This window comes from Anolis sagrei, chromosome 9 (assembly GCF_037176765.1).
Source record: "Anolis sagrei isolate rAnoSag1 chromosome 9, rAnoSag1.mat, whole genome shotgun sequence".
In the NCBI taxonomy this organism is placed as follows: Eukaryota; Metazoa; Chordata; class Lepidosauria; order Squamata; family Dactyloidae; genus Anolis; species Anolis sagrei.
Window position 1 is genome coordinate 34979026 of NC_090029.1, and position 25499 is coordinate 35004524.

At 41.5% G+C, this 25499-nt stretch overlaps 1 protein-coding gene across 2 annotated transcripts in view; it reads right to left on the bottom strand.

The window, feature by feature from the left end:
• FANCI (FA complementation group I) overlaps nucleotides 1-25499 on the bottom strand; it is an 81397-nt gene that overhangs the window by 34233 nt on the left and 21665 nt on the right. For both annotated transcript variants that reach the window (XM_067471449.1, XM_067471450.1), the window contains exons 12-22: nucleotides 22547-22683; nucleotides 21194-21374; nucleotides 17832-17919; nucleotides 15971-16101; nucleotides 12811-12881; nucleotides 10713-10827; nucleotides 9300-9422; nucleotides 6970-7038; nucleotides 6607-6708; nucleotides 2971-3159; nucleotides 2764-2885 (exon numbers count right to left, since the gene is read on the bottom strand). In XM_067471449.1, the coding sequence (XP_067327550.1) occupies nucleotides 2764-2885; nucleotides 2971-3159; nucleotides 6607-6708; nucleotides 6970-7038; nucleotides 9300-9422; nucleotides 10713-10827; nucleotides 12811-12881; nucleotides 15971-16101; nucleotides 17832-17919; nucleotides 21194-21374; nucleotides 22547-22683 (1328 nt within the window). The remainder of the gene's footprint in view (nucleotides 1-2763; nucleotides 2886-2970; nucleotides 3160-6606; nucleotides 6709-6969; nucleotides 7039-9299; nucleotides 9423-10712; nucleotides 10828-12810; nucleotides 12882-15970; nucleotides 16102-17831; nucleotides 17920-21193; nucleotides 21375-22546; nucleotides 22684-25499) is intronic.

A 25499-nucleotide genomic window follows, 5' to 3' on the forward strand; every position in this document is an offset into this window, starting at 1 on the left:
CCTGGAGCAATCTTTTCTCCAGGCACTGGATCTGGTCACATGGCCTGTAGTCCCCCCCACAACCTCAAGCAACATAGACTTAAGGGGAAACCACATATCAAAATACACATACACTATACTAAGCAACTCCAGCAAAGGATCACCGCCTTGTTGTGGCGCTGGAGCTTGAGCACCTCAATGATGTCATGAGCGAAATCGTGAAGGGTCACCCAAGACGGGACGGTGGTGGCAGAGAGGTCAGACCAAGCGTGATCCCTGGGGAAGGCAATGGCAAACCACCCCAGTATCCTTGCCAAGAAAACTAAATGGACCTGTACAAGGACCAAGTAGCAACAGTAAGAACTGACCACGGAACAACAGACTGGTTCAAGATTGGGAAAGGCGTCCGGCAAGGCTGCATCCTCTCACCCAACCTTTTTAACTTGTATGCAGAACACATCATGCGAGGATGTGCGGGGCGTGAGGAATGCAAAGCTGGGGTGAAAATGGCTGGAAGAAACATTAACAACCTCAGATATGCAGATGACACCACTCTGATGGCCGAAAGCGAGGAGGAGCTGAGGAGCCTTCTAATCAAGGTGAAAGAAGAAAGCGCAAAAGCCGGGTTGCAGCTAAACGTCAAAAAAACCAAGATTATGGCAACAAGAATGATCGACAACTGGGAAATAGAGGAAGAAAATGTGGAGGCCGTGACAGGGTTTGTATCTCTAGGCGCAAAGATCACTGCAGATGCAGACTGAGGCCAGGAAATCAGAAGACGCTTCCTTCTTGGGAGGAGAGCAATGTCCAATCTCGATACAATAATCAAGAGTAGAGACATCAGACTGGCAATCCATTGATCCATTGCCTAGTCCAAGCCATGGTCTTCCCTGTAGTCACCTACGGATGTGAGAGCTGGACCAGAATGAAGGCTGAGTGACGGAAGAGAGATGCTTTTGAGCTGTGGTGCTGGAGGAAAGTGCTGAGAGTGCCTTGGACTGTGAGAAGATCCAACCAGTCCATCCTCCAGGAAATAAAGCCCGGCTGCTCACTGGAGGGAAGGAGACTAGAGGGAAAGTGGAAGTCCTTTGGCCACATCATGAGGAGACAGCAAAGCCTAGAGAAGACAATTATGTTGGGGAAAGTGGAAGGCAAAAGGAAGAGGGGCCGACCAAGGGCAAGATGGATGGATGGCATCCTTGAAGGGACTGGACTGACCTTGAAGGAGCTGGGGGTGGTGATGGCCGACAGGGAGCTCTGGCGTGGACTGGTCCATGAAGTCACGAAGAGTCGGAGACGACTGAACGAATGAACAACAAATACTAAGCAATCAGTATTATATACATAACAAATAACTAGTATAGGAGGCAAGCAGAAAGTTGCTATTTCCAACAAAGAATGATGCCTAACAAAGAGATATTGTAATGATAAACAATATACTGCAATTTTGTCGTGGATTTTTACCTATCTACATTAGGCCCATTTATTTCTCACTCTTTCTGCTGACTGTAGTTATGGCAGATGTGCAAGGTAAGTATTAGAGTATTCGGTAAAGTTTATTGATTAGTCCACTGACCATATCAACGGTAAAAGACAAAAACAAGAAAATACATAAATACTAATCGTTGTCCTAAAACTCCTGTAATAGTGAACATACATTAAAACACAATTAAAACTTGATTAAATTAAAAGTTAAACATAATTAAAAATATCATTTTCAAGTGCCAAGAGATAAGTATTTATTTTTTTTGTTTTTGTTTGTTCATTCGTTCAGTCGTCTCCGACTCTTCGTGACCTCATGGACCAGCCCACGCCAGAGCTCCCTGTCGGCCGTCACCACCCCCAGCTCCTTCAAGGTCAGTCCAGTCACTTCAAGGATGCCATCCATCCATCTTACCCTTGGTCGGCCCCTCTTCCTTTTGCCTTCCATTTTCACCAGCATTATTGTCTTCTCTAAGCTTTCCTTTCTTCTCATGATGTGGCATTCAAAGGACTTCAACTTTGTCTCTAGTCTCCTTCCCTCCAGTGAGCAGCCGGGCTTTATTTCCTGGAGGATGGACTGGTGGGATCTTCTCGCAGTCCAAGGCACTCTCAGCACTTTCCTCCAACACCACAGCTCAAAAGCATCTCTCTTCCTTCGCTCAGCCTTCATTCTGGTCCAGCTCTCACATCCGGAGGTGACTACAGGGAAGACCATGGCTTTGACTAGGCAATGGATCTTTGTTGCCAGTCTGATGTCTCTACTCTTGACTATTTTATCGAGACTGGACATTGCTCTCCTCCCAAGAAGGAAGCGTCTTCTGATTTCCTGGCCACAGTCTGCATCTGCTGTCATCTTTGCACCTAGAAATACAAAGTCTGTCAAGGCCTCCATGTTTTCTCCCTCTATTTTCCAGTTGTCAATCATTCTTGTTGCCATAATCTTGGCTTTTTGATGTTTAGCTGCAACCCGGCTTTTGCGCTTTCTTCTTTCACCTTGATTAGAAGGCTCCTCAGCTCCTCCTCGCTTTCGGCCATCAGAGTGGTGTCATCTGCATATCTGAGGTTGTTAATGTTTCTTCCAGCCATTTTCACCCCAGCTTTGCATTCCTCAAGCCCCGCACATCCTCGCATGATGTGTTCTGCATACAAGTTATTAATTATACGCTGCAAAGCATTGGGATGGGAAACATTTTTCCCATGTAGCACCCCTGAATCATTGGACTAATCAATGGCAGACAGAGTCAGATTTCACCCTCTCATCTAATAAGGAACTGGTACTAATAAAGAAAATGTACTCTTTACCTGAACTGTCCTATGCAGAAATTGTACTCAATCAAAACCTCACAGACACCCATCACCAAAATGGCGTAGATATTGTTCTTCAGGCCCACTCCAGTAGATTGAGAAAAGTCTGCTGATTTATCCTGAGGATGAAACACAAAACACATCAACATCTCCTCCCCAAGCCGTGGTGCTAGAATGCCCTGCCAACCCGTCTTTGTAAGTTACCAGTTCAAAATCTTCGAGTTCACTCTTGATCATTCGCCGTGTGATGGACTCCAGCATCTCCTCCAATTCTTGCTCGGAGCCTTTCTCATCCTCTTCCTCTTCATCCGCATCTTCTTCATTCTGCTGACGCAGAGTCAAGGTATTCTTATACCAGGCGAGGCAATGCTGGATACAGCAGAGTAAATGTGCCTAAAGGAATAATAAAAAAACCCCCAAAACATTTAACTCTTCGTTCATATTATTATTATTATTTATTATTTCGAGGTTTTATATACCGACCCTCTCACCTTCAAAGAGGGATTCGGATCGGTTCACAACATGTGTTAACATACAAAGAATATACAATAACAACACAATGCCACTTCATTACACAATTAAAACATCAGCACCATACACATTAAAACATTATCATCCCAGTTAAAAGAGCCAAATCATCCGACACCATCACAATCCCATTCATCATCCTCCTTTCATGTGGGCAAAGAGTTAAATCAGTTGTCAAATGCTGCGTTCCACAACCAGGTCTTTGTTAGTTTCCTGAACATCATGAGGGAGGGGGTGGTTCTGATCTCTAATGGCAGGGAGTTCCAAAGTTGAGGGGCCACCATCGAGAAGGCCCTGTCCCTCGTCCCCACCAGCCGTGCTTGTGCAGGCGGAGGGACCGAGAGCAGGGCCCCTCCAGACGATCTTAGTGGTCTTGATGGTTCGTAGGGGAGAATACGTTCGGAGAATACGTTCATAGAAGAGGACAATATTATAGGACGGTGATAATAAAGACCATGTTTATCTTTTGCCTCTCACTGCACTTCTGATTTGAATTGGAGCTCCTACACTTAATGTTGTTTATGTTGGGTGATTGGGCTTATTAACAAACGACTCTCCTCATAAATGTATAGCAGAGTAACTTATTAGCAGCAGTGTGACCCAAAGTGATAAAAAAACATACACACACACCAATGTTTTCTCTTCCACTGACCATATAAGGAAGCTGATGAGGAAACACAACATACAAACAATCTACAAACCCACCAAGAAAATCCAACAAATGCTACGTTCAGCAAACGACAAGAGGGATCCTCTCACCTCTGCAGGAGTCTACCATTGTATACCATGCAGCTGTGGACAAGTCTACATAGGGACCACCAAACGCAGCATTGCCGAGACACGCATCAAGGAACATGAAAGGCACTGCAGACTACTTCAACCAGAGAAGTCAGCCATAGCAGAGCACCTGATGAACCAGCCTGGACACAGCAGATTATTTGAGAACACAGAAATGCTGGACTACACCAACAACCACGTCAGGCTACACAGAGAAGCCATTGAAATCCACAAACATGTGGACAATTTCAACAGAAAGGAAGAAACCATGAAAATGAACAAAATCTGGCTACCAGTATTAAAAAACTCTAAAATGTCAACAGCAAAACAGCAGAGAGGAAACAACCAGGCACATCTTAACACCTCTCAACAAAAGGTTTTCCCAGGCTCAGCCAGGCCTTCAAATGCTAATGAAGGTGGTCAGTTGAAACATTCACACCTAGCTCCAGCAGAGAAGAGCTCTTTGCCCCACCCCAGCCATTCCACAGATATATAAACCCATTGTCCTAATTCCAACAGACCTTACTACCTCTGAGGATGCTTGCCGTAGATGCAGGCGAAATGTCAGGAGAAATGCCTCTAGAACATGGCCCTATAGCCCGAAAAAACCCACAAGAACCTAGAGATTTCTTTATAGCAAAATAATATGGTTGCACTATTTACAAAAACAAGGTTTCCATAACATGAACAAAGTTCTTTCTACTTCCTTCTTTGCTTCCACACTGGGCTTCTTTCTCATTCAGACAAACAGCTGTGCTCTCACAGAGCTTCTTCCCACCCCAAACGTACACAGGAGCTTCACACAGTGGCTTTACACACCGCAGCCTTCACTCTAGAGAAGGGGTCCTCAAACTTTTTAAACAGAGGGCCAGGTCACAAACTGTTGGAGGGCCAGATTATAATTTGAAGAAAAAAAAAACATGAATGAATAGCTATGCACACTGCCCATATCTTATTTGTAGTGCACAAAACACTTAAAACAATGCAATAATTAAAATGAAGAACAATTTTAACAAATATAAACTTATTAGTATTTTAATGGGAAGTGTGGGCCTGCTTTCGGCTGATGAGATAGGATTGTTGTTGTTGTTGTTGTGTTTTCAAGTAGTTTCAGACGTAGGTTGACCCTGAGTGAGGGCCGGGTAAATTACCTTGGAGGGCCGTATCCGGCCCCCGGGCCTTAGTTTGAGGACCCCTGCTCTAGAACTTTACTGTTGCAACCCAGAGCAGGAAACTGGACCCTCAGACAACCATCCACCACACTTGACTTCAGGAAAACAATCCTTTTTTATTGATGAAAGATGAATACAAAATAGGGGGAAAATGCAAAGGTAAAATGTCACAGTAAAAATCAGCAACAAGAAATGTCCATAAATAAGATCATAAAACCCACAGCAAAACTGCTGAATCCTGGAACCTGTTAGCAATCCACTAACCGTATTTGGAACAACTAAAAAAATTCCAAGGAACAAGGCCACTTGAATCAGGAGACCTGCAAAAGCTTGCACATGAGTCTGGAACAATGCCTGGTCTGAAGCTGCATTCAGGCCAGGCATACTTAAGGCCGAGAAATCTATTGCGAGACATGCCTGATGTTTTTGTTTGCATTTCTCTCAATCTGGCTGACCTACGTAAATTTTGTGCTTCTCCCCGGCTCTGCTAAATCTGCCCCCGCCTGTCCTCATTAGGCAGACCAGGTGTCAGATTCTCTGGAGAACTAAGGCTGGGAGGAAAAGGGAGTGAAACTTCTCCGCTCGGCTCGGAATGCATGTTCCCATGGGAATTTTGACTTTCACTTTCCAAGGCTGTAGGATTTTCACTACTCAAACCATCATCATCTAAATTGGCCTCAGAATTCACATTGACATCAACATTGGCACCAGGGAATATAATCAGAGAATCGGGTTCAGGTTCACACACAGGCTGAACCCCAACATTTACACACAATAGCCTTCAATCAGGCTTCTCTCACCAAAGCTCCTCACACCAGGCCTACTCACACTGAGGCCTACCTCACACTGAGACCTTTCTTCCACTGAGGCCCTCATACACTGAGGGCTCTTTCAGACTGAGGCCTTCCTCTCACCAAGACAAGCTAACACTGAGGCCTACTCATACTGAGGCCTACTAACACAGAAGTCCTTCTCCCACAGAGATCTCTCACTGACTGAGAGCTACCTCAGACTGAGGGCTATTATTTATTTGCAATATTTGTATACCACCCTTCTCAACCCCAAAGGGGACTCAGGGCTAAGCTACAGGCATAACTGATTATATAGAACTACGGCTTTTTCTGAGTCATTGCATCCATTTAATCCTTTTCAGTGTTTTACTCACATTTTTGTACTTAAAAATATTTAGGTAATTTTTAATACTCCTGACAGTTTATAGAAAAAGCTAAGCTCCCATTTGCATCACTGCAAGCTTCTCAAATGATTATTTTGGTGTATAAAGACCTGTAGCTTATGGAAACTATGCCAGCAACCTATGCACACTCTGAAAAGACACTTGAAGAAGCCACTCCCCATCTCTCACCAAAGGTTCTTGCAGGAAGATTTGGTCTCTCTGTGCCAGGATGCACCCCTCGAGTTTTATCGGAGGCAGCAAGTCAGGCTCTGTTTCGTAATACCGCTTCATCTGCCATCAAAAATGAGGAACAACAATTACCACATAATGGGTAGGTATCATTTTACCCTAAGGTGGCTAGAAGAAAGTAAGAGGGAAGCTGAACACCAACAAAATTAAAATTAGAACAAAAAAGAATTGCCCAGCTTTGGTTACTGAATTAGGGTGAATTCAGGATCACAAGGGTTTGGTGCTCAAGCCTGTAGTGCCAATGGCTTGGCAAAAAGTCCGAACCAACAATGTCATTTTTCAGCCTTGCCGTACGTTCTGTACCTGGGAGAGAAGCATATCCAGAACGGAATTGCTCAGTTGTGAGTTCCTACGCAAAACGTCATAAAAACCCTGTAAGAAGATGAAAAAAGAATGGCTATCATTTTTTGAAAATGTAATTTATCTCCCATCGTCAGTCAACACAAACAAAGCATCTCCATCTTTGCACTACTATCAACAAGGTCAAAACTGATGGCAACAGTCTGGCAGACAAAACAACCCTGGCTTAATGTATTGTCGAAGGCTTTCATGGCTGGAATCACTAGGTTCTTGTGGGGTTTTTCGGGCTATAGAGCCATGTTCTAGAGGCATTTCTCCTAGAGAAATGCCTCTAGAACATGGCTCTATAGCCCGAAAAACCCCACAAGAACCTAGTAACCCTGGCTTATCTTGTAATACCAAACCAGTTTCCATCTCACATTGCCATGGAGAGCACCGTGCAGGTGGGCAAAGGTGTAAAACCTTATTTACTTAGGCGATCCCTCGTAGTCCGAGGATGATGGTCCTCCAAGAGTCACATCCTGGCGGTGGGTCCGTAGGTGACTGTGGAGCCCTATTGTTGATCTGCATCTTCTTCTTTTTTTTTTTGAAATAATCTTTATTAAGGTTTTCTTAAAATACACAGATAAAAATAAAATCATAGCATAGAGAAAGAACAAAAAAGAAGAAAATAAAAAAATAAAAATAAAAAGATGATTTGATCTCCTGGTATCTTCCGAAAGTCTTCTATATGATCTTTTTCTTCTTCTTTTCTTATAAATCTTATCTCTTCAGATTCTTTCCCTCTTTTTTTATATATATATGATTTTTATTAGAAGATTTTCGCTACAATACATACATTCAAAACACATACCGGTTGTAGTAAATAGTAAACGTTAATTAATTCGTGTGACTTGCTTTCCCTCTTTTTATTGCGTCACAGTCTTATTTGTCATTTTCAACACACAATTTCTTTTTTCTTCTTTCTTAAATACTCAGTGACCTCTCTCCAGCCTGTTTCTTTTTTTTTTTTCTAATCTCTTTATTTTTCAACAGTAAGAAGGTAAATTTATCTAGGTTTCTAATATCTAACATTTTTAGTATCCAATCGTCTTCTTTTGGTATCTCTTCTTGCCTCCATTTTCTGGCATAACACATTCTCGCAGCAGTTAAAGCTAAAAATAGGATTTTATCTTTGTCCTTCTCCAAATTTTTTATCATATATTCCTAATAGAAACAAATCTGGTTTTAGTGGTACACGTATTTTTAGCATAATTTGGATTTCTATATGTATTTGATCTGCATCTTCTTCCGCAGTGAGGGCATTGGTTTCCAGGTGGAAGGTGGTCCCGGTCGGGGTTGGCTTGACGCACCTTCCTCTTGGCACGTTTCTCTCGTTCACCCTCCATTCGTGCCTCTTCAAATTCTGCAACACTGCTGGTCACAACTGACCTCCAACTGAAGCGCTCAAGAGCTAGGGCTTCCCAGTTCTCGGTGTCTATGCCAGAGTTTTGAAGGTTGGCTTTGAGCCCAGCTTTCAATCTCTTTTCCTGTCCACCAACATTCCATTTTCCGTTCTTGAGTTCGGAGTAGAGGAACTGCTTTGGGAGACGGTGATCGGGCATCTGGACAACGTGGTGGGTCCAGCGGAGTTGATAGCGAAGGACCATCACTTCAGTGCTGGTGGTCTTTGCTTCTTCCAGCATGCTGACATTTGTCCGCTTGTCTTCCCAGGAAATTTGCAGGATTTTCCAGAGGCAGCGCTGATGGAATTGTTCTAGGAGTGGCATGTGATGTCTGTAGATGTCTGTAGACAGTCCACGTTTCGCAAGCATATAGCAGGGTTGGGAGGACAATAGCTTTATAAACAAGCCCCTTGGTCTCCGTACAGATATCCCGGTCCTCAAACACTCTCTGCTTCATTTGGAAAAATGCTGCACTCACAGAGCTCAGGCGGTGTTGAATTTAAGTGTCAATGTTGACTTTTGCAGAGAGGTGGCTGCCAAGGGAGCGGAAATGGTCAACGTGTTCTAATGTTACACCATTCAGCTGTATTTCTGGCATTGGAGAGGGATTGGCTGGTGTCTGCTGGAAGAGCACCTTGGTTTTCTCAATGTTTAATGACAGGCCAAACTTCTCGTATGCTTCTGCGAAGGTGTTTAGAGTGGCTTGTAGGTCTTCTTCTGAATGTGCATAGATGATGTTGTCATCAGCATACTGGTATAAAACCAGAACAATACTGTATCATCATGATTTCAGTAGCTCTGTTTGAAGCTAAACTATTGCTAGAAATCTTCTAAATGACAACAACTTGACCTGTTATAACTAATGAGTACACAGAAGGGGGTTCTCACCTCATAGAGCATGAGCCTGACATCAGCCTGCTGGCTCAAGCATCGCCTCAAACTGCCCAGGATTTCTAGACAGAAGGCCTCATTGGCTGCAGCATTATAGTGAGCGTGAACATCCACCTGGACCTGGAAGGCAAATTCAGAATCATTCAGAATTGCCGTCTATTCTCTATGGCTAAAGACAATTAACATGTGTATTGCAAAAATTATATTAATTCTAAATTCAACATCTTCTTTAGGAGTCCATGGAACATCAGGAAACTATTCAGGCATCAGTGGAGAAGACTTCCTTCACAAGATGTTGCTTCTTTTGTGCAGTTAGTTCTACTATGATCCCACCAAGCTATATCTGATAAGATGCCATCTGCTTTCCCTAAAAACAATAGCTTTGAAAGCTGAGTTCTAAATATTATGCAAATATTATTTATGAATGGTATGGGCCACATATGGTCTTCCAGGTGTTCTAAGGTTAGGTAAAAGTAAATATTTTCCTGTGTCCGACTCAGGGGGTGGTGCTCATCTTCATTTCTAAGCCAAAGAGCCAGCATTGTCTGTAGACACCTCCAAGGTCATGTGGCCAGCATGACTGCATTGAGTGCCATTACCTTCCCACAAAGGCGGTACCTATTGATCTACTGATATTCGCATGTTTTCGAACTGCTAAGTTGGAAGAAGCTGGGCCTAACAACAGGAGCTCACCCTGCTCTCCGGATATGAACCGGCGACCTTTGGAGGTACTGGGATGTATAGTTCACATACAATCGAAGAGCACTCTGAATTCCCCCAACGATGGACCTAGAACTAACTTGGCACACAGGAGCCTCATGACCAGTAAAAAATACTGGGGGTGAACTACAAGTCCCCCTTGATTTGGGGGAGTTGTAGTTCACCTACATCCAGAGAGCACTGTGAACTCAAACACCAATGGATCTGGACCAAACTTGGCACACATACCTGATACGCCAAAATTTGATTACTGAAGGGGTTTTGGAGGAACTGGCCTTTCTTTTCTGGGAGTTGTAGTTCACCCACAAGTGGAGATACTGTGACCTCCACCGATGATGGACCTGGACCAAACTGGGCATACACAACCTCCAGGAGTAACTCAACCTACTGGATGGGTTTGAGGGACTGACTCACCATAGTGGGAGTTGTAGTTTACCCTACAGGCAGAGAGCACACTGAACCCCACCGATGACGCATCTAGAGCAAACTTGCCCAACATAACAAACTGATGGAGTTTTTCAGGGTTAACCTGGCATGATGTGAGTTGTAGTTCACCCACAATCTTATGCATTTTGTACCATTTTTTTCAAATAACCTGGACAACGTCGGGTATCCAAGCTAGTTATATAATATTAATAAGTACAAAGGGCAAACAGGTACCCGGGATATGAAGAAATGAGTTATGCTTACCTGACTTGCCCCAATGGCTTGGCTGCACTGGGATGAGGTCAAGCTGCCCAGAAGTTTAAAGTTCTTCAAGAGGAGCAAAAACCCAGCGACTGCTGACTTGCGGGCATCCAACTGCCTGCAGTTAGGATGGGATGCGCGAGGAAGAAAAAATTAGAGAAAACAGAGATGCCCCAATGATGTTCTCTAAAGATTTCTAGGAGATCTCTAGTTTGAATGTGTACTTTGACACACAGTAGAAACAGGTGGTGTTTCAAACCATATATAGAAGTTTTGTGATGACAAAGTACAGTTTCCCATGACTTCTGAAACAAGTCAATGAATTGACATAAGCCAAATAACTTCAGAAGTGCATTTACTGTATATACTCAAGTATAAGCCTAGTTTTTCAGCCCCTTTTTTAGGCTGAAAAAGCTCCCCTCGGCTTATACTTGAGTCAAGGTTATTTATTATTTTACTCTGTTTATTATTTTATTATTATTATTGTTATTTCATGTATTATTTTACTCTCTTTATTATTATTACATTTACAGTATTTTACCCTATTATTATTATTATTACATTATTATTTTACACTATTTATGATTATTATTACATTTATTATTTTACTTTATTATTATTGCATTTATTATTCTACTCTATTATTACTGTTATTATTGCATTTCCATTATTTTACTTTATTATTATTATTATATTTATTATTTTACTCTATTATTGTTGGAAGTATACATAAGTACACTTACATTGAAGATATGTAATGATTTAATCAGAGTTGGAAAAATTTACAGTTTTATGTAAATATTCAAAAACATTTAACCTCCTGATGCTTTTATTGGTATCTATTTTTATTTTGAAATTTACCTGTAGTGGCTGCGTTTCCCACCCTCCGCTTATACTCGAGTAAATATGTTTTTCCAGTTTTTTATGGTAAATTTAGGTGGCTCGGCTTATATTTGGGTCGGCTTATACTTGAGTATATACGGTAACTTATATTTCACCTTTTTTTTGTCAGAAACAACTTGAGAAACTGCAAGTTGCTTCTCGTGTGAGACAATTGGCCATCTGCAAGGATGTTGTTTAGGGGACGCCAGGATGTTTTGATGTTTTTCCCATACTTGTGGGAGGCTTCTCTCATGTCCCCACACGAGAAGCTGGAGCTGATAGAGGGAGCTCATCCACGCCCTCCGAACCTGCGACCTGTCGGTCTTCAGTCCTGCCGGCACACTACGCCACTGGGGGCTCCTAATATATTCCACTATTATGGGAGCTGCTTTCCAAAATGTTATATTAATTCCTAAAGAGCTAAAATGTCATGATTTTATGAAAGCAGCTGTTTGTGGGGTTTTACTTTTTGCCTTCAAAGGCAACGTGGGGTTGCCTTTGAAGACGGCCCGGAAGCTCCAATTAGTCCAACGTTCGGCAGCCATGATACTAACTGGAGCGGAGCACAGGGAGCATACCACTCCTCTGCTGCACCAGCTCCATTGGCTACCAATCTGCTACCGGGCTCAATTCAAAGTGCTGGCGTTGGCCTTTAAAGCCCTAAACGGTTCTGGCCCAACTTACCTATCCGAACGTATCTCGGCCTATCAGCCCACCAGGACCCTAAGATCTTCTGGGGAGGCCCTGCTCTCTATCCCGCCTGCTTCACAGGTGCGGCTGGCGGGGACGAGAGACAGGGCCTTTTCTGTGGTGGCCCCTCGGCTATGGAACGCCCTTCCCATGGAGGTAAGATCAGCCCCCTCGCTGATGATGTTCCGAAAGAGATTAAAAACCTGGATGTTCCAACAGGCATTTGGTTAATTCGGTGCAATGAATGTAATGATTAAGGACTGGTAATATGGACGACGAAACTGGATCACGATTTTAGTTAGGAGATGCATTGGATTGGATTGTTATTGATATGCGAATATTGTGTATAATGCTTTTATGGTTTTAAACGGTATACTGTTGATTGTTGTATTTTGTTGTAAACCGCGTTGAGTCGCCGGCTAGGCTGAGAAACAGCGGTATACAAGTATAGCAAATAAATAAATAAATAAATAAATTTTGTATATTAAATGGTAAGAAAATCACAAATTTGTTTCAAATGGCATCTTACCCTGAAAACATGGATTTACGAAGAACAAGGATCAGGGAATCCCTCATTGACATGCTGATTTTGAGCAGAGGCTGAGGAAAAACAAAGAGAGCTCTGCAGTTTGGATTAACATGAAAACAGCACCACAGAGTCTAGCAATACAGACAGATGGGGAAAACATTTCAGCAATGTTTGGTTCGATTGCAATTACACAAAGTGTGAAGTCCAAGAGAATGGATAGTCTGCCACTGCAAAAGAGAGAAACTCCATCCATCTGAGGCTTTCATGGACAGAATCATTGGGCCGCTGTGAGTTTCCCGGGCTTTATGTCTACATTCCAGAAGCATTCTCTCCTGATGTTTTGCCCTCATCTACGGCAGGCAACCTCAGAGGTTGTGAGATCTGTGGGAAACCAGGCAAGTGGGGTTTATATATCTGTGGAATGTCCAGAGTGAGAGAAAGAACTCTTGCTTGTTGGAGGCAAGTATGAATGTTGCAATTAGCCACCTTGATTAGCATTGAATGGCCTTGCAGCTTCACAACCTGGCCGCTTCCTACCTGGGGAATCCTTTATTGGACAGGAAATAATTAGGCTTGGGCAATCCATGGTTCTAAATGGTTCTAAAGTACTTACAAAACTAAAGTTCTGGTGGTGAAAATTTCAGAACTCTAACAAAACTTTCAAAATTTAATTATTATTTCATTATTGGTGATTTTAATGACAGAACCAATTAGGAACTGCCATTTATTATGAAATTTTGAGAGTTTTGTTAGAGTTCTGAAATTTTCACCACCAGAACTTTAGTTTTGTAAGTACTTTAGAACCATTTAGAACCATGGATTGCCCAAGCCTAGAAATAATCAGGGCCAACTAACACCTCCCAACAAAGGATTCCCCAGGAAGGAAGCAGCCAGGCTTTGAAGCTGCAAGGCCATTCAATGCTAATCAAGGTGGCCAATGGCAACATTCAAACTTGCCTCCAACAGACAAGAGTTCTTCCTCCCACCATGAACATTATTCCACAGATATATAAACCACACTTGCCTAGTTTCCAACAGACCTCACAACCTCTGAGGATGCCTGCCGTAGATGTGGGAGAAATGTCAGGAGAGAATGCTTCATGAACATGGCCTTACAGCCCAGAAAACTCACAGCAATCCACACACTGACAGTTTTTAATGTTGTTCCTAAAAGCGAATGAGAGTTTTGAGCTGGAATGCAATACATACAATACATATATACATATCTGATTCAAAAAGACCTCTTTAAATCCCACCGAATCAAAGCGCTAAATCAGAAACTCAGGCAGATGGGCCTCTCAGAGAATATATTGAGCCGTTTTGAGCATAAAAAGTTAATGCAGATCTTAGCGGAACGAATCAGTGACATAGAGAAACAGGACTCAATGACTCTGGCGTGCTCCACATGCTCTCCATTGAGTCTAGGCCTAACATTTAATTCTTTGGGAGGTGCCAAATATTTTGAAAATTTAAACATCCCAAAATTTCGCCTTGCTTTCAGTTGGGCCAGATTCACTGCCCTCAAATCAGCCATACTAGAGGGTAGATGCAAAGGGACTGATTACGAACACAGAGTTTGCCCATGCGGGTAGGGTAAAATTGAAACTGTAATACATGTACTTTTTATTTGCACAATTTACAAGGATGACAGAATAATAGAATCATAGAATCAAAGAGTTGGAAGAGACCTCCTGGGCCATCCAGTCCAACCCCATTCTGCCAAGAAGCAGGAATATTGCATTCAAATCACCCCTGACAAATGGCCATCCAGCCTCTGTTTCAAAGCTTCCAAAGAAGGAGCCTCCACCACACTCCGGGGCAGAGAGTTCCACGGCTGAACGGCTCTCACAGTCAGGAAGTTCTTCCTCATGTTCAGATGGAATCTCCTCTCTTGTAGTTTGAAGCCATTGTTCTGCGTCCTAGTCTCCAAGGAAGCAGAAAACAAGCTTGCTCCCTCCTCCCTGTGGCTTCCTCTCACATATTTATACATGGCTATCATGTCTCCTCTCAGCCTTCTCTTCTTCAGGCTAAACATGCCCAGTTCCCTAAGCCGCTCCTCATAGGGCTTGTTCTCCAGACCCTTGATCATTTTAGTCGCCCTTCTCTGGACACATTCCAGCTTGTCAATATCTCTCTTGAATTGTGGTGCCCAGAATTGGACACAATATTCCAGATGTGGTCTAACCAAAGCAGAATAGAGCATGGGGAGCATGACTTCCCTAGATCTAGACACTATGCTCCTATTGAGGCAGGCCAACATCCCATTGGCTTTTTTTGCCGCCACATCACATTGTTGGCTCATGTTTAACTTGTTGTCCATGAGGACTCCAAGATCTTTTTCACACGTACTGCTCTCGATAGACTAAGGTTAATATCCCCTCTACTCACCAAGTGGCCAGGAAGATCCCTAAGTTGGTATTGCACTTATTTACTGTCTGATCTTGATAAAAGGGTCACGGAACAGGTGGCCAAATTTCTGTTTGCAGCGGCAAAAAGCCGCAAGTGCCCCATGAATAACCTGTAAAGGCTGAGTGTAACAAAGAGTACTCGGGAGACTTATTATTAATTTGCAATCAGTTCCTGTTTTAGATTATATAGACAGTCATTCATCCGATAGCGAATGGTGATACTTGTTTTTATTAATTATAAGCCAAATGTGATGTTATTAATTGTTAATTGTTGCATTTCATCATTCTACTTTCACTTGACTTAGCCGATGGTTTGTTGACCGAAATAAAGGCTACTGACTGACTGATCGTTGTTCATTCGTTCAGTCGTCTCCGACTCTTCGTGACCTCATGGACCATCCCACGCCAGAGCTCCCTGTCGGCCGTCACCACCCCCAGCTCCCTCAAGGTCAGTCCAGTCACTTCAAGGATGCCATCCATCCACCTTGCCCTTGGTCGGCCCCTCTTCCTTTTGCCTTTCACTTTCCCCAGCATAATTGTCTTCTCTAGGCTTTGCATGATGTGGCCAAAGGACTTCCACTTTGTCTCTAGTCTCCTTCCCTCCAGTGAGCAGCCGGGCTTTCTTTCCTGGAGGATGGACTGGTTGGATCTTCTCGCAGTCCAAGGCACTCTCAGAACTTTCCTCCAGCACCGCAGCTCAAAAGCATCGATCTGACTGACTGATACACATCTATAAAACAAAACCGCATTACCTGCACAGCTTTAAGGAGCCCTTGCACTGTATCAAGAGGCAGGAATGACAAATGATCAAAAGCCTCTGCAACTTTGGAGGAAGAGCTTTGAAGGACAAGGGGAGCAGACATTACAATGCTGGACAAAAGATCTGAAAAGGAATATTAAGAAGGGATCTATTAAGAAAAGATCTAAATAAAAGCAACCCATCAATTCTATATGTTACTTTTACTCTTGCATCACATGACTGTTTTGTTCTCTGTTTTCCTGAACTGTACTGGTGGAAAATCGTCTTTGCAATGATGTTTCCAATTGTTTCCTTTCATAATCTATATAAATAAAAATGTAATGTTTAATGTATTGTCGAAGGCTTTCATGGCTGGAATCACTAAGTTCTTGTGGGCTTTTTCGGGCTATATGGCCATGTTCTAGAGGCATTTCTCCTGACGTTTCGCCTGCATCTATGACAAGCATCCTCAGAGGTGAGGTCTGTTGGAACTGGGAAAAGGGTCATTCCACAGATATATAAACCCTTTTTCCCAGTTCTAACAGACCTCACCTCTGAGGATGCTTGCCATAGATGCAGGTGAAACGTCAGGAGAAATGCCTCTGGAACATGGCCATATAGCCCGAAAAAACCTACAACAACCCAATAATATTCACAGCCCAACCTGAGGCTGTTAGGCATGCAGGCGAAACGTCAGGAGAAATGCCTCTAGAACATGGCCATATAGCCCGAAAAAACCCACAAGAACTTAATGTAATGTTTGTTTGTGGGAATAACATAACTCAAAATCCACTGGACGAATTGATGCCAAATTTGGACACAAGACACCTACTAACCCAAGGAGTGACCATCACTCAAAAAAATTGATTTTGTCATTTGGGAGTTGTAGATGCTGGGATTTATAGTTCACCTACAATCGAAGAGCATTCTGAACTTCACCAATGATGGAATTGAACCAAGCTTGGCACACAGAACTCCCACGACCAACAGAAAATACTGAAAGGGTTTAGTGGGCATTGACCTTGAGTTTTGGACTTGTAGTCCGCCTACATCCATAGAGCAATACCCCATATGCCCACATTTGAATACTGGTTGGGTTGGGGCAGGATTGATTTAGTCATTTGGGAGTTGTAGTTGCTGGGATTTATAGTTAACCTATAATCAAAGAGCATTCTCAACTCCACCAATGATGGAATTGAACCAAGCTTGGCACACAGAACTCCCACGACCAACAGAAAATACTGAAAGGGTCTGGTGGGCATTGCCCTTGAGTTTGGGAATTGTAGTTCACCTACATACAGAGAGCTCTGTGGACTCAAACAATGATGGATCTGGACCAAATTTGGCATGAATATTCCATATGCCCAAATATGAAGACAGATGGGCGTTTGGGAGAAATAGACCCTGACACTTGGGAGTTGTAGTTACTGGGATTTATAGTTCACCTACAATCAAAGAGCATTCTGAACCCCACCAATGACAGAATTGGGGCAAACTTGTCACACAGAACCACCATATTTAAGGCCATCCATTCCAACTCTCTTCACCAGGGCAAGAAAACGTAATCAAAGCCCTCCAGACAAAGAGCCATCCAGCCATAGATATAGATAGATAGATATGATTCACACACAGAGAGATATAGTATCATAGATTTGAAAGGAACCCCTAAAGAAGGACAATGATATGTTGCATGTTCCAGAGTAGGCAAGCCAGACACTCTCCACATCAACACTGACAAAGAAACAGCAAGAAATACTCTTTACCCATAAGCATAAAGAAATTACATATATTAGAAACCAACACTTTCTCATTATTTTATTTTCCAGATCACCAGACTGGGCCACAGCAACACGTGGCAGAGGATGGCTAGTTACCTATAAAGTGGCTGACGGAGGAACCTGCAGTTGTGATGACTCTGTTCAGGACCTGCTCCAGTATTTCACTTCTTATTAGCTCATGGACCTGGGAAATACAATATCTTAAAGCAAGATTCTGTTGATCCAATTTCAGTTTATTCAAAGCATAACACACACAAACATTTACTTTTGATTTTGTATCAAACAGCCCATAAAACTTTCACCTGAAGGCGTATTAGTGAAGAAAGTGATAAAAGTAACCCATGTCAGGATAGTTTTTTTTTCATTGAGAAGAACAAAAATACTCAGTTCTTGTGGGTTTTTTCGGGCTATATGGCCATGTTCTGGAGGCATTTCTCCTGACGTTTCGCCTGCATCTATGGCAAGCTTCCTCAGAGGTGAGGTCTGCTGGAGCTGGGAAAAAAGGGGTTTATATATCTGTGGAATGACCAGGGTGAGACAAAAGGCTTTTGTAAGTTGGGCTAGGTGTGAATCTTTTCAACTGACCACCTTGATTAGCATACAATGGGCTGACTGTGCCTGGAGCAAACTCTTCTTGAAAGGTGATTAGATGTCCCTGCCTGTTTTTCTCCCTGCTGTTTTTGCTGTTGCAATTTAAAAAATTCTAAAATTGCAACAGCAAAAACAGCAGGGAGAAAAACAGGCAGGGACATCTAATCACCTTTCAAGAAGAGTTTGCTCCAGGCACAGTCAGCCCATTGTATGCTAATCAAGGTGGTCAGTTGAAAGATTCACACCCAACCCAACTTACAAAAGCCTTTTGTCTCACCCTGGTCATTCCACAGATATATAAACCCCTTTTTTCCCAGCTCCAGCAGACCTCACCTCTGAGGAAGCTTGCCATAGATGCAGGCGAAACGTCAGGAGAAATGCCTCCAGAACATGGCCATATAGCCCGAAAAAACTCACAAGAACTGAGTGATTCCGGCCATGAAAGCCTTCGACAATACATTCAACAAAAATACTAATTCAGTCACTCTGTGCTTAGTTTTAATGGGGTAAATGATTTGGGATCTGCAGAAGTACCTCCTCAAATACTGTATATACTTGAGTATAAGCTGACCCGAATATAAGCCTAATTTTACCACAAAAAAACTGGGGAAACGTATTGACTCAAGTATAAGCCAAGAGTGGGAAATGCAGCAGCTGCAGGTAAATTGCAAAATAAAAATAGATGCCAATTTTTGTTGCTCATTCATTCAGTTGTCTCCGACTCTTCGTGACCTCATGGACCAGTCCACGCCAAAGCTCCCTGTCGGCCGTCACCACCCCCAGCTCCCTCAAGGTCAGTCCAGTCACTTCAAGGATGCCATCCATCCGTCTTGCCCTTGGTCGGCCCCTCTTCCTTTTGCCTTCCACTTTCCCCAGCATCATTGTCTTCTCTAGGCTTTGCTGTCTCCTCATGATGTGGCATTCAAAGGACTTCAACTTTGTCTCTAGTCTCCTTCCCTCCAATGAGCAGTCGGGCTTTATTTCCTGGAGGATGGACTGGTTGGATCTTCTCGCAGATGCCAATAACATTACACTAATTGAGGCATCAGTAGGTTACATGGTTTTGAATGTTTACATAAAATTGTAATTTAAGATAAAACTGTCCAACTACGATTAAACCATTATTCTAATATTCTTCAGTGTAAATGTGCTTATGTATCCCTCTAATAATAATAGAGTAAAATAATAAATGCAATAAATAATAATAATAGAGTATAATAATAAATGTAATTATACTAATCAAGACCGTATAATCATCATAACAGAGTAATAATCATCATAACAGAGTAAAATAATAAATAACCTTGACTTGAGTATAAGCAGAGGGGGGTTTTTTCAGCCTGAAAGACATACCTTATGTACTCACATATAGTTTTTCAACCCTTGTTTTAGGCTGAAAAAGTCCCCCTCGGCTTATACTCGAGTCAAGGCTATTTATTATTTTCCTCTTTCATTATTATTATTTTTATTACATTTATTATTTTCCTCTATTTATTATTATTATTATTATTACATTTATCATTTTACGTTATTATTACATTTATTATTTTATTTTATAATTGTTATCATTACATTTATTATTTTACTCTATTTATGATTGTTATTACATTTATTATTTCACCCTATTATTATTATTATTATTATTATTACATTTATTATTTTACTTTCTTTATTCTTATTGGAAGGATATGTAAGATTACATTTATTATTTTCCTCTATTTATTATTATTATTGTTATTATTATTACATTTATCATTTTATGTTATTATTACATTTATTATTTTATTTTATAATTGTTATCATTACATTTATTATTTTCCTCTTTCATTATTATTATTTTATTACATTTATTATTTTCCTCTATTTATTATTATTATTATTATTACATTTATCATTTTACATTATTATTACATTTATTATTTTATTTTATAATTGTTATCATTACATTTATTATTTTACTCTATTTATGATTGTTATAACATTTATTATTTCACTCTATTCTTATTATTATTACATTTATTATTTTACTCTCTTTATTCGTATTGGAAGGATATGTAAGCACATTCATTTACATTGAAGAAGGTTAAAATAATGGTATAATCAGGGTTGGGCAGTCTTATCTTAAATTACAGTTTTATGTAAATATTCAAAAATCATAGAATCCAAGAGTTGGAAGAGACCTCCTGGGCCATCATCCAGTCCAACCCCATTCTGCCAAGAAGCAGGAATATTGCATTCAAATCACCCCTGACAGATGGCCATCCAGCCTCTGCTTCAAAGCTTCCAAAGAAGGAGCCTCCACCACACGCTGGGGCAGAGAGTTCCACTGCTGAACGGCTCTCACAGTCAGGAAGTTCTTCCTCGTATTCTGATGGAATCTCCTACTGATATATAACTTACTGATGCCTTATTATTATTTATTTATTTACTTACTTACTTTATTTATATACCGCTTTTCTCAGCCTTCAGGCCATTATTATTATTTGATGTTAGAACATTCTGTTGTTCTGGAATGAATTTTTGGATACAATCACACATGTAGGACAGGATATAAAAGCCCGAAATAATAACAATAAATATTGTATTAATTTAAACATGTTTATACTTTTTGTGCACGTATCTCATTTTAATTAGCTGGGTTCAGAACTGGGAATCATTCCACAGGTTCTTGAGAGCGCGCACTTCTTTTCTCTAAAAGTAAAATTTCTTACATTTGGGAAAGAACAATGTGGGTTTGGTTTTAAATCATTTTGCTTTTAAAAAGGGATGTATATCTGAGGTATTAAAAACCTGGGGTGACAATCATCAAGAGGAGAAAAAGTACAATGACTGAAAACATAGAACATACAACACCATCTCAGACTTACCTTGAATGCTTCCAGTAGGATATCAGCTCCTAGCTTGCATGATTGCTGGGCTGGAGTTTTGGAAAGACTGTGGTTAGTTTCCATGCTTTTACCCCCAAAGGGTCTTTTCGGCCCATAGGAGTCCATCAGGATGAATCCCAGACCCACCAGGCCCTGCGTCACATGATCCCAGCCAAATACACTGGAACAAAACCATCAGAGGAGAAAAGCATCATTTTCTTTGTCCTGGCACTCATCTCATTTCCCCCTCCCCTGTTTTTCTCTCCCTCTCTCTCTTCATGAAGCTAAACATACCAGGAATAATAGCCACACAAAATCAACTAACCCAAACTTCCTCAAAGAGGACAAGAGTAAAGTGGACAGTGATTTCCACAGTGGGCAAAAGCACGAGGCACAGAGGCTGCTCCCTTGAAGCCCCAAAGCCCTGACTCTTGCACTAGCACTCTCTCTGGAGCTAACTCTTTAACTCAAAACTCTAGTCTTATGTTGTAACGGTTTGTAAAGGAGCCATCACTTTGTAAGGACTTACTAAATTGATAACACAACTAATAGCTTGTAATGTTGATTTGGACTTTCTTGAATGTGTCGTGTGCCTTAACTTGAAAGTATTTGTAAAAAAGACTTGGCTTTAGAAGAAACTGTAACAAGTTTATTGAAGTATAGAAGAAGCTTGATGGTTTCAATGTTTCTTAGCTCTTAGAGGCACATTTCTTCAGAGGTTACATTTAATACATTTCAGTAAACAACTCTTAAGAGGACTATTCCTTCCACTAAACAGGTTTTAAACTTATTTTCCTTCAAAATGTGTTTTTTTTCTTTAACAGATTACTTCAGGTATAAACCTATTCTTTCCTTATGTTATTTCTGTTGCAGTAAAGATTCTTTTTATGGTTCTCTCCCCCTTTTGCTCATACACAGACTAATAATATAAATAAGTCAACTTGACCTATCTAAACTACACAGGCTAAAAGCCAAAACCTTCCTGATTGTCAACACAGTAGAATCAGTCCTTAGACTACAGACTTAAAATGGCTGCCCTGCCAAGTGGCAGTTGGCTCCTCCCCTTTTCCCATGGCAACCCAGCTCAAAGTGAGTTGAGCTGGCTGCCATCCCTCCAGTTACGCTAGTTTAAATACTTACCCTTTTAAACACCTATCTATTATTATACATAACTGTAGATTAAAACTCACACTTCACCACATATGTCAAAGTGCACTCCAGGCTCTTAAAGTTGGGGTGCTCTTAAGTAGAGGTGCCACTGTATGCATACTATCAAAGCTACATAATCATTGATTGAGGGAGGATGAAATAGCAGAAAAGTTTGTTCCGTCAACTGATTTCTTAGCCACTCACCTGTTCGCGACAACTTCTAAAAACACAGCAGATATATCATAGCGCTGAGGAGCTAAGTCCTGTAGAAACTTGGAGCCTTGGAGGAACTGCTTGTCCTTGAAGCTTCTCATAATCGATGTTTTGAGGAAGTCAAACACCTGAAGGAGAAAGGTGAATAAGCAAGATGCACTACATGTGTTGCGTTTTCACAACTGGATGTTCCAACTAGAACGATCAAACCTTAGTAAAGATGTCTTTGCAAAATTTACACATGTGTAGTTTTCTAAGATCTACAGAGACACTCGCTGGAACACCTCAGCAAGCGAGTCCAAAAGTGGCAGGCTCAAACCCAGAACCTCAATCCATGGCAGATACCAAATGAGAGACTCCCCTCTGGGCACACAGAAGACTGGGCGACTTGGAAGGCGCTGAACAGACTGCGCTCTGGCACCACCAGATGCAGAGCCAACCTCAAGAAATGGGGCCACAAAGTGGAATCCTCGACATGCGAGTGTGGAGGAGAGTAAACTACACACCACCTGCTGCAATGCAACCTGAGCCCTGCCACGTGCACAAGGGAGGACCTTCTTGCAGCAACACCAGAGGCACTCCAAGTGGCCAGATACTGGTCAAAGGACATTTAATCAACTACCAAACTCACAAATTTTGTATTTTGTCTGTTTGTTTGCTTTGTTCTGTTAGAAATGTAATATAATTGACTTGTTGTCCTGACACGACAAATAAATAAATAATGAGTTACATTATTTTAAATGGTGTTAGGTAAAGGTAAAAGTTTTCGCCTGACATTAAATCTAGTCGTGTCCAACTCTGGGGGTTGGTGCTCATCTCCATTTCTTAGTTGAAGAGCTGGCGTTATCCGTAGACACCTCCAAAGTCATGTGGCCAGCACGACTGCATAGTGCAACACTACTTTTGCATGTTTTCCAACTGCTAGGTTGGCAGAAGCTGTGGCTAATAGCAGAAGATCACCCCACTCCTCAGGTTCAAACTGCTGACCTTTTGGTCAGCAAGTTCAGCAGCGGTTTAACACACTGCACCTTTGGGAGCACCATTTAAATTGTATTAATCGATTTTGAATTGTTGTTTTAAGCAATTCAATATGCTTTCAGTACTTGAAAGCTATTCTTACTGTTATAAGCTGTTTGCATTATATACTGCCTGAGACCCTTGGAATATAAGGGCAGGTTATAAAATATTATTTACTGTATATACTCGAGTATAAGCCTAGTTTTTCAATCCTTTTTTAAGGCTGAAAAAGTCCCCCTCAGCTTATATTCAAGTCAAGGTTATTTATTATTTTACTCTGTTATTATTATTTTTATTACATTTATTATTTTACTTGATTATTATTAGTATTATTACATTTATTATAATTCAATTATTACTGTTATTATAACATTTCCATTATTTTACTCTATTTATTACTGTCATTATTACATTTATTATTCTATTATTACTGTTATTATTACATTTCCATTATTTTACTCTATTTATTCCTGTCATTATTACATTTATTATTCTATTATTACTGTTATTATTACATTTCCATTATTTTACTTTATTTATTACTGTTATTACTACATTTATTATTCTATTATTACTGTTATTATTACATTTCCATTATTTTACTTTATTTATTACTGTTATTACTACATTTATTATTCTATTATTACTGTTATTATTACATTTGACCAGTATCTGGCCACTTGGAGTGCCTCTGGGGTTGCCGCAAGAAGGTCCTCCATCGTGCATGTGGCAGGGCTCAGGGTGCATTGCAGCAGGTGGTCAGTGGTTTGTTCTTCTCCGCACTCGCATGCCGAGGATTCCACCCTGTAGCCCCATTTCTGAAGATTGGCTCTGCATCTCGTGGTGCCAGAGCGCAATCTGTTCAGCGCCTTCCAAGTCGCCCAGTCTTCTGAGTGCCCAGGGGGGAGTCTCTCATCTGGTATCACCCATGAATTGAGGTGCTGGGTTTGGGCCTGCCACTTTTGGACTCTCGCTTGCTGGGGTGTTCCAGCGAGTGTCTCTGTAGATCTAAGAAAACTATGTCTTGATTTAAGTCGTTGGTGTGCTGGCTGATACCCAAACAGGGGATGAGCTGGAGATGTCTCTGCCTTGGTCCTTTCACTATTGGCTGCTACTTCCCGGTGGATGTCAGGTGGTGCAATACCGGCTAAGCAGTGTAATTTCTCCAAGGGAAGGCACACTGGGAAGGCACACTGGAACATCCACGTTTTCAAGCTCCTTCTAAAGACTGCCAATGTTGGGGCATGCCTGATGTCCTTGGGGAGGGAGTTCCAGAGTCGTGGCGCCACCACCGTGAAGGCCCTGTCCCTCGTTCCCACCAATCGCGCTTGCGATGGAGGTGGGATCGTGAGCAGGGCCTCTCCAGATGAACGAAGAGATCGTGTGGGTTCGTATACGGAGGTAGATGGGTCCCAAACCATTTAGGGCTTTGTAGGTAAGCACCTGCACTTTGAATTCTCAGTAGTGGCCCCTCGGCTGTGGAACGCCCTTCCTACAGACATCAGATCGGCCCCCTCCTATCTGAAGAGAGTGAAGACCTGGCTCTTCGAACAGGCTTTCAACTAAGCAGTGCAATTGATTGATTATTGGAATATGGATTAATGGACAATGAGAGTGGATGCTGATTCTATTGATGAGACGTGATGGATTGTTATTTTGTTGAACTGATGTTTTGATATGAATTAATTGATACTGCTGTTTTAATTGATTAATGATCTGTTTTGTATTGTTGAATTGGTTGTTAACTGCTTTGAGTCGCCTGAGGGCTAAGAAGAGCGGTATACAAGTGAAGTAAATCAATAAATAAATAAATGATCAAAAACAGTACGTCATCAAATATCAAAACAGTTATTAAAACCATAAAACAAATAGTACGCCCAAGTATTCTCTGACTCCCTGATTCGGTCAAGATTGAAAAGGAAAGGTG